The following is a 17,721-nucleotide window of genomic DNA, read 5'->3' as shown; positions in this document are numbered from 1 at the left end:
AAACAACTTGCTATATTTGACATAGCACAACTTGTTTAACCCGATATCCAAAAGGAAGTAAATACTACAATGATTCTTGTATCTTATGCTGTGTTTACATTTGAGCTTTTACCAAGGTAAACATTTACTAAGGTCAAGCTACTTAACCTTGGTACATTCGTCCAGTGTTTATACCGGCTCAAATAACTTAAGTTGATCTGTCAACATTTGCGCGCGCTGCATTAACAACGTCATGAAATCGAACTTGCACGAGGATCCCACCACAGTGGAACAGGAGCAAAGTGAGGTGCCATCATTTTCATAGGCGAGGACCGCATTCCATAATATTGCGGCGAAAATTCAGTTGCTTGATCATACCCAGAGTAAGCATTGTTATATGCGTAGAAACGTGGGTACGTTGTGTATGCAGTATCTTCCCTGGTGGCAAAATATATCGACAATAATTACACAATAAGGATCGAAGTTTGTCTAGAGAAAGTTGTAAATAATACTGAGAATGAAAAATGCAATGCTTTCTTTTACGCGACGGATTGTTCGCCGTAAGAAGATCGATCCAAATTTTCCATGTTATCTGCCAAGATTGTCAAAACTGGAAAAATAACGTTTGTCGCACAATCTGCTCACCGCGGGAAATGAAATATTACGCCACCACAAGCGGATATATCTGTCATCTTGACCTTGGTTACCAACTGTAACCATGCCTGATCACAGGGTAATTACAACTTTTACCTCGGTTACATTTCTTCTGTCTTTTGCGGCATTTACCAAAGTATCAGTTGGCGTTTACATACGGAAGATGTTTACCTAGGTAAGTAAACTCTGATACCTCGGTAAACTGTTCAATTTTAAACACAGCATTAGGGAGCAACCACTGGAAATTGATCGGCCAACGTTTGTGGGCGAATGGCTGCTGTCCTGTTAGCGGGTGCACGGTCCACGGAGTCAAAAACAAAGCGAAGCGCCTTTCATTTTTCAAAAGGCTTTTTCAGATGAGCTGAGGCTGTACTGGATGTCCCCTCAAGATGTGGAAATTCACTTCTGGCTCAAACAAATTCACGATAGTTGCCCAAATGTGGCTCAAGTTGTGCTCAATATGCAGTACAAATGTTACTAAAAACTTTAAAATTTGCTCGACACCTGCCGAGTGCAATCTATAGATGCCTAAGAGTAAGAGATTTAGTCGTCAGTATAGCTCTTATTCCCAAGATTATCCCTCCCCAATTCTATCAGATTACTCGTTTTTTCAGAAATCCAAGAAGTATCTAGAAATAGCTAATCACGTGATACAAATTTTTCCATCACGTGGACAGCCCAAGCGGCTTTACATGCATTTTGGTCCTCCACGAAAACATCCACGCAACGCACGGGGTAACATCTGCGCAAGAACTGGGTACCATGTCTGAAAATAACTTGAGAGGTCTTTGGGAATTAGTGTCATTTGGGGGACTAACTCTCTTACCCTTCATGCTTTCTTGCTTATACACACAGCAGGGAGAGTTTAAGAGAAGAGACATTGAAAGAGTGGAGAACAACATCAGATAATGTTTGATCTATTTATTGAGTCATTTATTCACTATTACTAAAAATAAAACTCCTCGTCTGAAACCATATTCAAACTCTCGTGTGAATTCAGACTCTTACATGCATTATGCTTACATGCAGCCATAGCTCTATTCACTCCATACTAGCAACTGTTCTGAAATTTTCTATGATACAACAATAACATTTGCAATATAGGCAAAACAATTCCAGACAGTTTTGTGTTTACTGTCACCGATATAAGAAGATATATGCATTCAGACTTTCACGTGCATTATGCTTACAGCAATAATTCTATTCAATCCATGCTAGGAACTGTTCTGAAATGTTTTGTGATAACAATAAAAGCAAAACTATTCCAGAGAGTTTTGCGTCTATTTCGCTTGTATAAGAAGATATGGTTTTACAAAAACAAAGCTTGAATAGCTAAGACGTTTTTTTTTTTTTTTTTTTTTTTCTAAATAACGCGGCCCCTTTTTGAGATTTATATTCTTTTTTTGACTTAAATTTTGTGAAATAAAAGAAAACGATTTTTTTGTGCCCTTGAAGGTGGGAAGTAACCTTAATTTGCATGTCCCTTATGGCACAGTATGATTTATTTTGTGTCACGAGACCGGATCGTGTTAAGGGCCTAATATTCTACAATTTCGCCCAATCTTGTCTCTTAAGTTTTGCCATACACCTATTTTATATATTTATTACCGGCCAATATGCTTAATAGCTCTACAACCCCGTTCCCGACTGGGGTAAGAAAGGAAAAGAAGAAATGGCCTTGGAATGGCCTTGATAACCGTTGTGAGTGCTTCACAATGGGGGTTTATGTTATTTTTATACTTCTTAACCACTTGGTTAAAGGTCTGCAAAGATCCCCGTATAATATAACCAGACCCGCGCCAAATTGTCGAAAAGATAGCATTCGATCAAATATAGCATGCCTTGAAGGTATAGAGGAAACCAAAAGAGATCATATAAATAAGACGGAAGCTGATGGTATTATGTTTCATATTCCACGTCAGCACTAGGAACGCTGAATGCACTGAGCCTAAACGTGGGAAAATAAGTTTTCAGGCTAAACATATTATAACACTAGCTTTCACCTGCCTGAACTGCAGCTTACGCAACTGTGAAAGCTTGCGTTTTTGTGATAGTTTTAGCCAGGGAACGTTTTTAAAATTCTACTATGTTTTATCCTAGTTACAGTCCCTCGAAATTGTACGTTAATTAGCTGATTCATCGGTAAATTAAAATATAACAACCATTATCAACATCTACCATTTTATTTCATGCTCAATTTTGGTTTGTACATTGCTTTTAATAATACATGTATATCTATCTAAGGTTATATTTCACCTACTGTTTAAACCTCCTATTTACTTCACCGTCATCATCAAACTTCACAAACTATTATGAAAAGTTCATCTAAATTGGTGCCGTGAAATGTTTCGACAGAATAATACACACTGCCCTACAAAAGTATCTGAAAAGGTTAAAAATTAATAATTCTGTAAATTTTTACACGACTCTAATTAACTAAAGACTAAAAGACTATGACCAAAACAATATATACCTCATTCAAGTTTTGTTCACATTACAACGTAGAGGATCCGACAGATTGCAAAATCTATTAACTACAAATTCGTAAAGATTCAACTTCTGTTCCCTGATTGTTATTTACATATTTTCCGCTAATGAATTTGAGCAAAAGACCAGTAAATCTTCCGCCCTTGCAAAGTAAATAGACCAATTTCGATATATTAAAATTCAGCATAGCACAAAAGACCTCAGCACGAGGCACAAACTCTGTAGTTATTCCCCAGAGCCTCGCACTGAGGTCTATTGTTTTAGGCTGAATTTTAATATATCGAAATTGGTCTATTTCCTCGCCTTTCAGTTAAATTTTGAACATACACCGTTGGCGAGAAGCATGTTGCAGTTTAATAGTTTTAGAGAACTAAGATGAGTTCGAATCGAGGGGAAACAAAGCTAACTGGCTCTAAAGGAATCCAAAAAATGAAATAACCTGAACTACATGAAGTTAAATTTTAAAAATAAGAACAAGAAAATTCCAAAGTTTAAAAAGCATGCCTGATAAAATACGGTCACGAGGAACATCCTTCTCCAAGAACATTAACAAGCCATACCATTGGTAGCGTTTAAGGCGTAAACGGTTAAAAATAAACCCATCACGTAACTCTTGGCGAATCTACTTGAACTTTAATGAATAAGGTGTCGTTAACAACAAAACGTCTTTCCGAGAAGTCATCATGTGATACAAATTTTATTAATCCCCACTCCGAACTGGTCCTATTTTCTGTAGGCTTTTCAAAGTCTGCAGTAAATCCCTTAGCAACATTCAGCCGTCGACGATTTCGATTATCTTGTTGATCGATCAATGTAAATGTTACTTGCTTTGAGAACACCCGTGGTAACATGCCGTCATATTCACCTTTCCTTACATTAACAAATGAGAGAGATGAGTGTTCATTAACAATGGAGAGATGAGAGTTCACTCCAATTCCATAGCCATTTGGATACAATTTTAGCATCAATTTGTAGCCATACGCGTAAAACGGAACACTTTTAATGCACTTCCTTTCATTGTTTTTTCCTTGTCTCAGCTTGTTTTTAAAGCTTGTTATCTTCCATATAAAACTGCAGGACTCCTCCCTATCCACCTCTAATATCAATAGTTTATTGCTAAGGTCAGTGTTTAACGAATCAAATTTGTAATTAAATTCCTTCTTTACCATTCCCACATTCCTTTCATGCAGGCTCTGAATAACACTTACTTTTTCTTCTAAATTTTTCTGGACTCTCTCTTCAAGTTTCGTCAGGTATAACGTCAAAAACACCAGTCCCAACACCGAACAAACCAAAAATACTTTGCGCTCCATAATTATTTTCTGCTCCAGTTTTGTTTCACACGTTTTAACTTTTTGTTCAAGCTGCTCTTAAAGGATACCAACTCTCCGCTGGTGTTGCTGTTGCAAGGAATCTACTTTTATCGATGCTGGTGTTGAATATCATTTAATTTATCTTCAAGTTGCTCGTTTAAAATATTTACCCTCTCTTCAAGTCTGTCGAGATGTATTATCTTCTCTTTTAATTTTTCCTGAGTCTCCCGTAACTCACCGCACGCTCAATCGAGGTGATCTTGAGTTGCATGGTTAATATGTGATTCAAGTTGATCTCTCTGCACCTGGAAATAAAATGCTATAATTTTAACTATTTCTTTCACAAGAACAAAGCTACTAATTCATACCTATTATAATTGCAACGTTTTTCTTTCTTTTTAAGTCATCCTCGTTTTTTCTTCTTTTTAACGTCCAATAGACTTTCTGATTTAGATCAAAGGTATGTACCTTGATCTTCTGACGGAACTATAGGAGGTCCCTAGCTACTCAGTGGCAATATTCTAGGGTACCACAAATCCCCTTATAGAGGAGACCACTCAATGAACACAGCAATCAACAAGTGCAATTTCTAGTGCCCTGACAAACGCGCTGTCGCCGATTGCATTACGTTGAACTTCCAGGGTAAAAAACGTTCACCTGTCATTACTTGAACTTGGTCTCTTGTCAGTGTTACAACTGAAAACCAATCCTCTTAAGAGCTTGCTTTGGCGTTTGGGAAATGTACAAACCTGCAGGGATAACTTTGTCATAATGTGGCTGTGTTTAACTTAGCCTAAACATTTTACCTGGCAGCGGCAGCCCATCCACGCATATGGACAGGGGATTTTGGTAAAAGAACAATCATTTTCAATGTGATTTGAAACCTGCAAGAAACGATGACATGAGCACATTTTGCTGACGCTGTTTACAGTTAAGGTTGTTGTATTGCTGCCTGTTGTTGACAACTTTTTGGCATCTTTTTAACAATAATACTACACCTTTTGCTGTTCATTTACAGAAAATAAACATTCATTTGTGTCCAAATTTCTTTCTTTATGGTCAATAAACTCTCATTAACACCAATATGACCTTCATTTGCGCGTAAGGAACGTTCAAGAATAACATTTACATATGCATTAACATTCAAAATCATCAAAAGAAAAACAATACCTTCATTTGACATTCATTGACTGTAAATGTATTTTCATTTTGGTCGAAAAAAAATTCGTTGTCGCGAAACGACAATCATTTACACTTTGGGACATTCAGTTTTCAACAAAAGACTTTCAATAACACAATTTGCATGAGAACTAACATTCAATTGCATTATTAGGAAAGGACTCCCATATAAAAAAGACGGGAGTGCTCCTGGGAAATTTTGAAAAGAACCCCTAAGAGGTGCCAAGATCCCGTTTTGGGGGCGTGGGTTGAAATGTTTTTCACCCCTAAGAGGTATTAGTTCTGAAACAAAACTCCTGTCGTAGTATTTTCGGCTCACTACCCTTAAAGGGGGCAGTCTAGTAAAATTTTAGAGAAATATTGTAAGCGTCTTTAAAGAAACAGAGCTCTGTAGAATTTTAAAAAACACCATGAAATTTTCATCCTCACACGTGGGGATATCGTCTTTATCAATTTGTTACCACTCGGTATACTAATGACTTTTACGTAATAGCTAATAATTAACCTCTTTATTAAATCCAGTTTGAAATCACTGGGTATCCTAGCAATCTGATTGGCTCTCAGCGGTGCGATTTGTTCACAAATCGTACTACTTTTTGCTCTAAATCGCATCTCTTTCCCAGCCAAAGAGAATGGACAGTAAAACAAAGCAACCAATCTAATTTCAAGGTTAGTTTAGAGCAAATAATAAAAATTCAGGAAAATGAAAGACAAAAAGCCATTGTGTGGCGAATTTTGCAACTTTTATTGCCAAAACTTTGTTGTTGTTGTTGTTTTTGTTGTTTTGTTCGACATCTGCTTAAGATCCGTATGCTACCGAGTCCAACAAAACATAAACAAACGCAAACCGCACAACAAATTCAGGGCAAGAAGGTAGATGTTTCCAGGTTTTCGGTAGTTTCAAACGAAGCAATACAAGAGCTCAACTCTGTCGCTGTGAATAAATATAGTCAAAATACGCCCCGCTCCATAAAACAGTGACAGACTTCCGAAGCTGGTGCCAGTCGTGCCATCTTAAAAATATCTTGAAACAAACGACGCCGCAAGAACTTCACAAGGTCCTGAGTATAAAGTTCCAGGCTGAGTTCACAAAAAAAAGGGATGATAACGAGCTGGAATCCCTTAAAATCATGCAGAGTGCCATTTAACGGTATTTAAAAGAGAAAAACTATGCATTGGGCATCGTGCGCTCGGGGGAGTCTCACAACTCAAAAGAAATCCATCGCAGAATTACACAGGCTGCACCTTCAAATTCCTTTTCCAAAGACAAACAGCCTCAAGTTTCAGCCTCAACCAGAGAAGAAAGGAATACCCTACATCATTGATTCAGGTGACAAGAATTGAACTTTGATGCATGAAGTTGTTTGTTTTCCTTCAGACTTCAGAACTGCCTGTTCCTTTGTTATGCTATAATGAGTTTTCGTCATATGACATCGTTTCGCATAATAAATGCGATGTAAAGGCGTTTCCGGTTCCGCTATTTTTAAAAAATTTCCTACTGGAACTATACACCAAAATCTAAAATTTAGGGCGATGGAATTGTGCGATTTCAAAATGGATCTAATAAAATGGCAATTGAACTTCGTGCCGTGCAGTTTTGTCTGACATCATACTTGTGATTTCAAATCGAAATCGCGCTCGTTCGATTTTGAAATCACACGTATGATTTCAGACCAAATTACACACAACTCAGTTCAATTACCATTATGAATTTGACATTGTTAGCTGGGGGTTGAAGTCTGCCCCACATACTTTTCAGCACAAAATTCAAGGAAAATAGCGTTTACTTTCCAGGCATAACTAATATGGGTTGCACTATGATCCTATGAAGCAGATTTGGGATATGGTCATCGGTGTTGCCATGCCAACCAAACACTTTCTTATACAGATATAGAAGAAATATCTCCTCAAGTATTTAACTTAATGGTTAGGGGCAGACACCTACTACCGCATGGATGTGGTTCTAGTAAAATAAACCACCAAAATATATGCTTTTAACTGTTTTGATACTAAAAAAAAGGAAAATCAACTACTTTGAATTCATTTTAAGACTCATAGGAGCTAAAAATTAAAGGCTGCAGCCTCATAAGTGCTGCCTTTTTTCCGAAGTGTCATGTTTTCATCCCTTTTTTCTTGCTCGGCTCCTGGCCAGTCGGTATTTTTTATGTTGTTCCTGGATCCTCTTTTCTGCCTGAGATACTCAGAATCAGAATCTCTTCTGCCAGCCTTGACCATCACATCATGTTTTGCTTTTGCACCACAGCTGAAATGTGACCACACCCATTTCTTAAGAAATATATATGTCTGGATTTATGAAAACGGTGTTAAAGACTGAATCAAGTGTTTTTTGAGTTAGTTGTTTTTTTTTTTTTCATTTTTTTTTTTTCCTGCTTTCGCTATGACAGCAACTTGTAAATCTTACCTAGCATGGAATGTAGAAACTCCCTGCCGCATGTTTCATTTATTTAGGTATGTTTTTTCATCATTTATCGACCACCACCCCCCCCCCCCCACCCCCTTTTCAATTTGCGTGAATTTTAGCCCAGGCTACACTCGTCTGAATTCAGTTCGCGCGGTGGCTCTGACAAGGAGCGACCGATTAGCGTTCTGTATTTGCTGTCTAAAGGAAGTCTGCCCGAGGACATCATTAAGTCCAATGAAGGCCCAAGTCTAACGATTTGCTAGTAAGCGTCGTCCATTATCGTACGTGAGGCGGGTCTGAGGAGATGTGTAAACTGTACGGGTCACATTTAGTCCCGTAACAGAAGGCCGTTTGCCCTGTGGCGATAATGTTGTGCTTGCTTTAGACAGCAAAACTCTTTAGCCACATCAATTTAGGGCTTAGACGTGCAATGGACTAGTCATTTCTAGCTGCTGTTGGCGTCATTTGCTTTGAACTTTGATGTAGCTAAAGACTTAGAAAAAAAATCTGTTGAAATCTGGATGTGCCATCCGCGCTCGACAAAATTGAAGTACATCCGGGACATTGCTATTTGCCAGCAAAACATGGCCACGAGGAAAGAGAAGAACATGAGTTCAAGCGCTGATCGTGAGTAGAATTTCCTTGTTTTATCAATTTTAGGCGTTCTCGGCTTAGCTAAGTATCAGAACTGTCTGTGATTCGCTAGCGCGGAAGAAATTTATTTGCGTGGCTTCCGGGCGATAATTGACGTAACGACAACATGTTGAGTGTTCGCTTACTGCTAACTATGGCCTAGTTTGTCTGAATTTCAATCGATTCTCGATGTAGGAAGCTCTTATTCAGTCCATTTAGGACGATGCAGGCCTTTAGAAAGCAATAGATTGGCTCTCCGCCGCGGTTTTGATATCTGTACGTTCGTGTTGATTTAGACTCCAATTTCATGTTAAAAGCACTCTTAATTAAATTGTACAATTCATGATTCAACGAAAAGACGGTGAATTTAGTCTTCCTGGCCTCAAAAGGCATACAGGAGAGTTATTTGCTGCTATTTGAGCTACGATAAGCCTCGTGGAAAGCTAGCTCTGGGACAGAATTGTAGTAAGATTATCAGTGACAAGTCAAATTCTATGGCTACGTTTTTGCGAATCCGGTCAGATATTGAGATGAAATGTCACGTAACGGCTACTTTTTGGCTGAAATATAGAGGTAAATAACCGATTCCACTGCTTACCATGCTCTTGTTAGCGTGACTGGCTAATTTAACCCACAGTAAAGACATAGTGAGGTCATTTAGATGAAATCGCAGAGGTTAAGCCTGTCTAAATTAGTGCCGCGGCGAACCAAATGATCATTGTAAGCTCTAATTTAGCTTTGTTTGGCTCGTTGGATTCATTTGCAGCGACTTCAAAGGCTTGTGTAGGCATGGTATGGACTCTGTTAAGAGTACACGAGGTAGATAGCACTCTCGGTACGACATGGCCATATTTATGTACATTTTCTAACCGATTTTCCAAAAACATCCCCGCTATTTTGGTGCAAAGTCTTTAACACGGTTTTCATAAATTCAGACATATATACTTTCGGCCTGTTGATATCTTTTCCTTGGTTTGACCTCAGAACTGCATTGTTGGCACTGTGGTACCCGGTGGCAAGGAATTATTTCATATCACAGCTACCACAAATAGCATACAAGCTACTACTTAGACCAGATCTGTCACTTTCACTCTCCACTAACCAAATGGAGGTTAGAAGAACTATAAAGTATAATAACATTTATTTTTAAAGGGATACTCCACACCTCAGAACAACATTTTAAAACAAAGATAGCTGATAAGCCAAATAAGAAGTATTGAACAGATATAAGTGGTCAATCTTCGTATTTTTGTATAAATGGGGAACGTTCTTGACTTGCGGTTCGAGCTTTGGATCACAGGTCAAAAACCGGAAGTGACGTAGAAAGGAGAACTCGCAAAACCTCATCGATAATATTTACACTGGGGAAGATCGGCTGTGCTACGAAAAAGCTCTTCGTGTCGCGTGTTGTGGGAAAATATAGTCCAGGCCTTACGCTTAAAATACCATAGAAAAACTTGTTTCTCTCTTTGAATAATTTAAGCTTTAGATTCTTCTCGTAAATGACCAGTTCAACATCATTACAGCCATTTGTAAGTAGGCGCGACCATCTCTAAAATTGCAGCTATGTTGTTATCGACTGAGGACACTTCAAAGATTCTTTGAACCAATAATCACGTGCATAAGTTTGCTTTCGCATATCAAGAAGTCAATTCAAGCAATAAAGTATAATAGAGTTTATTATACAGCAGTTGAGTTGCGTGCCCATTCTGTGTGAATTTAATACCAGCCCAAACAGTGCGACGCGACCGCAACCCCGTGCGTAACATTCCTTCGGCTTAAGCTAAACATATTATAATACCACATCGCTGTATAGCTGGTGGATGTTCTGACATTTGTAAAGATGGAGTAAGCCTTCACAAATGGCCTGAAGATGTCCACTACGCTAAGCTATGGACGATTGCCGCGAAGAACACCCGTTTTGATGTTTTCAACCCAACGACTAGCCGACTTTGTAGCGCTCACTTCACTGAGGATTCCTTTGAAGAACAGACGGTGATAGCGAAATCTCTGGGCTTAAAGATGAAAAATATTTTGAAACCCAATGCTGTTCCTACAATTTTTAAAAATGGTCCTCTACAGACAAAGAAGCTAAAACGACATAACAAAAACATCTCTCAAGACGCTCTCGTCGGACCATCAAAACACGCGCAGAAGCCGCCACGAGGAGCTTATAGGAAACGAGAGGCTGCTAGGGTATGTTTAGGACTATATTAAAACTTGCCTTAATAAATTGGCTTAAATTGAAAGTGAGGGAAACTCGTTCAGAAATTAGAATAATACTTACTTATGTTCTGCTATTTTAAGATCCTCGCGGAACATGAGTGGGAGGAATTACAGTCAACTTCCGGTGAAAATAACGAGGAGTTAACAATAAATGCAGAGGAAACATTGCCTGCAGTTGTAGAGGTTGCTACCCAAACCCGGAATACAGGGAAAAACGTTTCTGTACAATTTCGGAGTAGCAGCACCGCAAAAGGCAAGTTTGGTTTCTCTACTGATGCGTGATAGTAATACGAAACTACCATGATAATTTTCCTTGTATATAACAAACACGGGCCATCCAGTCAGACGAAAAACAACTCTGTGCTGAAATGTTTTTGCAGGTTGTCAAATGTCCATCGCCCAAAAAAGTCAAGGAACTCAATGCACCCTTCACAAAGAATTTTTTGACGACTTCGACCCCAGTCCGGAGTGATGAGGAGCTGTCAGACAATGAAGAAGAAATGGAGCAAGATGATGACCCTTCATACGTCCCTGACCCCAAAGACATTGATGCAGATGACAATGATGATGATACTGGTTTTGACGATTTTAATGACTGTTTATACGAGTAAGTTAAGCGAACCATCTATCACAACCCCTATACATTATGCAGTCATTGTACTGTGATCTACTGTAGCAACAAACTATGAATATTCTAAGAGAACAAGCCCACTAATAATTCGCTCTATTAATTCCCGGGGAGTCTCCCCAAAATGCACCTTCCCACCAACAAAACCTGTTCCTAGTTGCAGAGTCTTCACTTCTTGACCTCTTTCGGTTTTGCCCAGTTTGCCGGTCGGAATGTGAAAGGATGGTTCAATCAAGAATTGGTACGAAAATAACAGTGACGCAGAAATGTTATTCCTGCAAGTTCATTACAAGCTGGGATTCGCAGCCCTCAGTTGGAGACATTCCTGTTGGGAACATCACGCTGTCCTCTTCTATCCTCTTTGGTGGTGGAAGCCCAACAAAAGTGCTGAAGATATTGAAACATATGAATGCGCCAACGATATGTTACTCAACGTTTATGAATCACCAAAAGAAGTATCTACATACTGCTGTGCAGAGGACATACCAACAGCAACAGTCTAGGCTGCTGAACAACATCAAAGCTGAAGGGAGGGAATTAATAGTGGGAAGTGATGGCCGCTGTGACAGCCCTTGTCATTCAGCTAAGTATGGAACCTACTCCCTTATCGATGCCGAGCAAAATAAAATCCTAGATTCTCAATTGGTACCGGTTTGTACTGGATTAAATTAAAAAATGGACTCATAGAAGTATTTTTGTGCTAAGTAATACTGCATTTTAATTGATACTTATCTTTAGAGCGACGAAGAGAAAAAAAACTCAGGTGCTATGGAAAAAGAGGGGCTAGCTTGCAAGATCACTCACATTCTTAACTGGAGAAGGATTGTCCATTAACACCTTAATAACAGACGGACATGTGCAAATAAGAAAATACATGAGGGAGAGATGGCCCGGAGTTAAGCACAGGTTAGATGGTTGGCATGTTAGAAAAGGTGAATATTTGGAAAAAATATAATTTGGATTAAAATCAACCGGCACAATTTTTAGCAACTAGTGACTGTAATTTTATTTAGGAACTGGAAAGAAGATTTGTGAAGGTGAATTAATCAACATGACACGAGCGTGGGACAAAGAAAAATTCTGTGTCCCCGACAGGAATCGAACCCACGACCTCCCGAACACCGGGCGGGCGCTCTATCCACTGAGCTAGAGAACTCATGGAGAGCACGGTCATTTAACTGAGTTCATATATGACAGGCGTCCTGCATACTGCTAGGATCAACGCCTATCGAAGTCATCGTGGGTAGTGATAAGTTAATAAAGATGGTGAATTTTTGTCTACAAAAACTGTCTACAACCACTTTGCTGCAAAAATGGTGGCCTTTTCGAACCATGGAATGACAAGCAGGTATGAAGACTTGAACATATCATGACATCATAATACGCACTAACCTTGGTTACAAATGTGGCATTTTCAGGTTGCCAAAAAACCTCTCTGAATTTATGTCATATTGAATGGAAGGCAAAACAAAACCAAAAATATCTATCTTTTTAGGTTGCAGATTGCAATCCTGCATTTCAATGAAAACAGTGACAGGGAGCAGGCGACATTGCAAGATGGCAGAGAACGATTCAACATTGCTTTTCCAAAGTACAAGAAAGGAGAGCATGCAGTAAAGAAGATTTTAGTGAAATGCACATATGGTGAGTAAAAAATGAAAAAAATTAGCAAACTGAAATTTACAATTTTTTTATTTACATATTTACATTACATGTGGATGGTTAGACCCCACTTATACTTTCATTTCTCATGTAAGGTATGTTGTCAATCTGAAAGAGAGTGTTGTACGAATTCTCCAAGGCACTGAAAGTTCTGTTTTAGTGAGAGCTGATGCCCCCAGATCACTATCATCGAACTATGGCCGCCCTGAAAAAAAGGCCGCAGTCATTGCATTAAAATCAAGATTCAGGAAGTGACTTTCCTCACCAGGATCCTCATCATCCTTAAAAGCTATGTTGCAATATATTGATAAGTGAATAAAGATGGTGAATTTTAAGCTCAGGTTTTGAAATGTGAAAGGTGAATTGATCAACACAACACGAGCATGGGACAAAGAAAAATTCTAAGTCCCCCCCACCCCCGAGGAATCAAGCCCATGACCTCCCGAAAACTGTGTGGAGGCTCTATCCACTGAGCTACGAGAACTCATGGACAGCAAGGTCATTTAAGTGAGTTCATATGTGACAGGTGTCCTGCAAACTGCAAGGATCAGCGCTGTAAAAGTATCATGAATAGTGAGAAGTGAATAAAGATGGTGAATGATGATGACTTTGATCAATTCACCGTTCACATTGCAATATATTGTTAAACCAACAGCCATACAAATAGTGAAATCTAGCCATAGTCAGACTGAAGTCAAAATTAATTTCATTAGAATTATATACTAACACGAAAGAAAATAAAGATTATTGTTGTTGTTGTTGTTGTTCAGGAACAGCAGAGACCATTTTTAAGTGGTAGGGCTAAAAAATCTGGCCAATACTACTGGCCAATATTACTTTCAAGTAGTAAAATCTAAATTTTATCGACGTCAACTGAAGCCCTAGGAAATAAATCCCAGCAATAAATGTGGTAGGGCCATAGCCCTACCAGCCCCTCCCCCTCTGCAGTCCCTGTTGTTGTTAGTAATACTCCACCGATCTCATAAATACAAGGATCTTCGATCAGCCTTAGAAGACTGACTCAGTGACACAAAGTGAAATGGAAAATAAAACTTAAAATGAGGATCTTAGAATGTTTACCATCTTCACAATATAAATATGTTCTTCGAAGTATCTTACCCAATCACCCTAGATGCAATTATTTCGTCAGTTATAATCTCAAGGAAAACCCCAACAGACTAGTAGTGTCAACTAGAAGCTCAATTGAAATACTACACAGTATTAAAACAATTACTCGTCTGGAAAGTGAAATCCTTCAAATACGAAGTCCTCTTCGAGCCCTGGAGGCGGGAAGTGCGCTCGCATGCAACACACAGCACCACAGCACATGATGGCAGAACCACTCGCACTTCCTTTCCCAAAAGACCCCAGCACCACCTCGCTAACTGCCTGTAGGCTATGTGTCTATTTCGTTTGTGAGATGGCCCCTCGTAAGAATCTTGGTATTGTTGCTTATACTGGTACCATGCCGTCTGTAGAACCCAGCGATTTAAACAAACGGCTTGGAATCGAACCCTGGATGCTGTGTGATGCAAATGGGAGGTTCGGCCAATCCTTCTGCCTCAACAGCTTCATTGTTTTTGACCACGACGCAGTCAATTTCGGCACAACAAATGCAGTCTACAACTTGATTTAGTCTCTGGCAACTTCCACACTTACACCTACAATTTAATTTCCAATCGAGATTTTAGCTTATGACCCAGAGCTTATCATGATGACCTATGCATATGAACGCACAAACACATTCCAGCCGAGAATTATTTCACACATCGATATTGTGGATATCTGCGCATGAAAACACACGTAAAACAATTCCATCACAAAGACCACGACAAGAAAACTTCGTTGCCAACTTAAATTCATTTATTTGCTTAAAAAATCAAGTTACAAAATTACGTGTTGTAAAGAGAACTCGCCACAAGAAGTAGATTAATCTCTTACCAGTCTGTGTTTTGCAGTCGTTCGAATTCTTCTTGATCGGACTCATTTGTGGAGTCCGTGTCTGAGCTAGCCTCAAAGTCGTAAGGCTCAAAGAGATACGGCTGCGTTCCTTGACAGTCTTCCCAGGTTGTGTCTTCTGTAGAATGTTCTTGAGAAGAAACAGAAGAACTACTCGAATCCCCCGATTCCATGCTAACTATAAATTTTGTGAAACACGCAATGGAGCTAATCGAGTTCTCCTTTCTACGTCATTGATCACGTGCCTAAAAAGTCGTCCGTTTCACTTTCGGTCCTCGAATTAATAATAATAATAATAATAATAATAATAAAACAATCTTTAAAGAGGAAGCGCCCGTCTCTGCAAAATTTTGCTTTTCTAGCGCGGTTTTCAGCCATTAGAATTTATTTCTCCCGCTCTTTCTGTCTCTCATACGTTTTTATATTGTAGCGAAGCTCCGGCGGCCCGAAGGGCCGCTAAGCGGAGCCCCATACCCATATAGGAAAGAAGAGGAAACCCATGAGTTGATTTTCTCATGGTTATCATGGCTAGCAGTATTGCTCGTGGGCGCGTACGCACGACGACGACGACGACGGTGGAGTTGCCCAACATGGCGGCCATACTCCAAATAATAGGTTGACAGAGACATGCAGCCTTGGTTTACCGTGTACTTCCTTGATATTGGACATCCATGTTATGATCAATTGACACCCGTCAAAACAAGGTATCAGCTGACCAGTATCACGTGACCATATCGCGGGCTCAGGTTTGCAGCTCCTCGAGGTCACGTGTTTTCTTGAAGTTGACCGCTGACCAAGCGCTGGTTATCGCCTGGATCGCGGGCAGGAAACAGGGCAGGATTGCTCGGAAGCCGGTTTACGCTAACCCAGGATTAAAAGTTAATCGAATTATAACTTTTTCTTCTATACAAATGTCTTTTGCTGTTTTGTTTTGTGTATATGGTGATTATTAAAACTCAAAACAGAAGGCCAAACAATATACAGAAACCTCACCGCAAAGTTACAAAACTCAAATCACAATTCTACCTTTTTCTGGGTTAGCTTAATCGGGCTTTGAACAACCCGGCCCAGGAGCTACGCTTTTAGGCTGGCCTAAATCTATATATTATATTCTACATTTTGAGAAAAGTCGAAAAATGGTGTAGAGTATCCCTTGGTGTAGAGAGCCCGTCTAAGCGAAATTTTGCTTTTCTAGCGCAGTTTTCAGCCGTTAGAATTTATTTCTCCCGCTCTTTCTGTCTCTCATACGTTTTTATATTGTATATTCTACATTTTGAGCAAAAGTCGAAATATGGTGTAGAATATCCCTTTAAGCTTCGCATAACTTCTAAAAAATTCACAGCGGTTTTAGAGAGCTTATCCACGAAGAAAGATGAATAAAAGATTATTTTATTTCATTTCACTTCATGCACAATCTTGGCTGACTGAATGAATTCTCTCAAAAAACTCTCGAAGGCTTTCCATGTACACAAAGCGATAACCCTCTGAAACAGGCATTTGAGAAGAAAAACTTTCATCAGATCCACTTTCAAAGTCACTTTCCTGTAGCTTTCTAGATCTCGAAAAGACAGAGGCAAGCGGCTCCGGAATTTGTTCGCTAACCGTGTCATCCTCATGAACAAAGGTGAGCTCCACTCTAGGTCTCTTGGCTGCATTTTCGGCGTTCTTTCTGTGCTTTGGAGATCCTTTAAATGCTTTAGAAATCATTGTTTTACTCCAGATCTATTCCCGTTCGACATGATTATTCGCTGATAAACATGCCGAAACAAGTTGCTTCTGCTCTGACTGGGATAAATCCGGCCGCGTAGAATTTGACTGAGGGACCTGGCCTTAAAACGGTAAAAGAAAGGCAAGAATCGGATTTTTACGATAACTACATAAATTCTCCCGCACTTATTGGCTAATTTTCATTGTCAGTAAGCGGACAGACGCATGAATTTTTAGTTTGTTCGATGCGGCAACGAGCAAGAGCGGACAATTTGACAATTTGTTATCGTGAAAAACAAATCATGGGAAATCAGTCTTTCGTGCATCTGTCCTGTTATTGACAACAAATTTTAGTCATAACACCGTCAAAGTAGTCTGCGGATAACAAGGCGATCAACAGGTACTTTGACAATGTTATGACGAGGTTCATGATTAATAACAGGACAGACATATGAAAAACTGACATCAATTTGTTAACTAGAAAAATCTTAGAACTAACTCTGAAATGAAAGGGTTATGGGCTGGTATGTAGTTAAGTTCATTACCAATCAAGCAAACTTGAATGGTCATTAATGTTGCTGAAGCTTCTGCTAGCAGCTGCTGATGATGATGACGATGATGATGATGATACAATTCAAATAGGGCAATGCAATGTAATACAATACAATAAAATGTAATGCAATACAGTACAATCCAATGTAATGCAATACAATGCAATGTAATGCAATGTAATACAATTAAATGCAATACAATGCAATGCATTGTAATGCAACACAATACAAATACAATAAACTTAATTTAAACACGGTAAGGATTAAAGCTGCAAGCTTGTGGGCCTGTGTTGAAAATAAAATTTAAGAATACAAGTAAGG

At 39.1% G+C, this 17,721-nt stretch overlaps 2 protein-coding genes and 1 pseudogene across 3 annotated transcripts in view; all 3 read right to left on the bottom strand.

Annotated features, from left to right (window-relative positions):
* Positions 1-17,721, bottom strand: part of LOC145484214 (TNF receptor-associated factor 5-like) — an 82,652-nt gene that overhangs the window by 21,640 nt on the left and 43,291 nt on the right. The window lies entirely within an intron of this gene.
* On the bottom strand, positions 3,422-5,257 carry LOC145484345 (TNF receptor-associated factor 3-like; annotated as a pseudogene).
* Positions 7,845-16,887, bottom strand: LOC145484344 (uncharacterized). The gene is made up of 5 exons (XM_081462973.1): positions 16,555-16,887; positions 15,125-15,320; positions 11,812-11,908; positions 9,170-9,795; positions 7,845-8,413 (listed from the first exon to the last, which is right to left on the bottom strand). Exons 1-4 carry the CDS (start codon positions 16,847-16,849, stop codon positions 9,691-9,693), a joined length of 693 nt encoding a protein of 230 aa, XP_081319099.1. The 5' UTR covers positions 16,850-16,887; the 3' UTR covers positions 7,845-8,413; positions 9,170-9,690.

Source organism: Orbicella franksi, chromosome 4 (genome assembly GCF_964199315.1).
Source record: "Orbicella franksi chromosome 4, jaOrbFran1.1, whole genome shotgun sequence".
Lineage (NCBI taxonomy): Eukaryota > Metazoa > Cnidaria > Anthozoa > Scleractinia > Merulinidae > Orbicella > Orbicella franksi.
The sequence above is the reverse complement of the archived record's forward strand: the minus strand, read 5'-3'. Positions and strand labels throughout refer to the sequence as shown.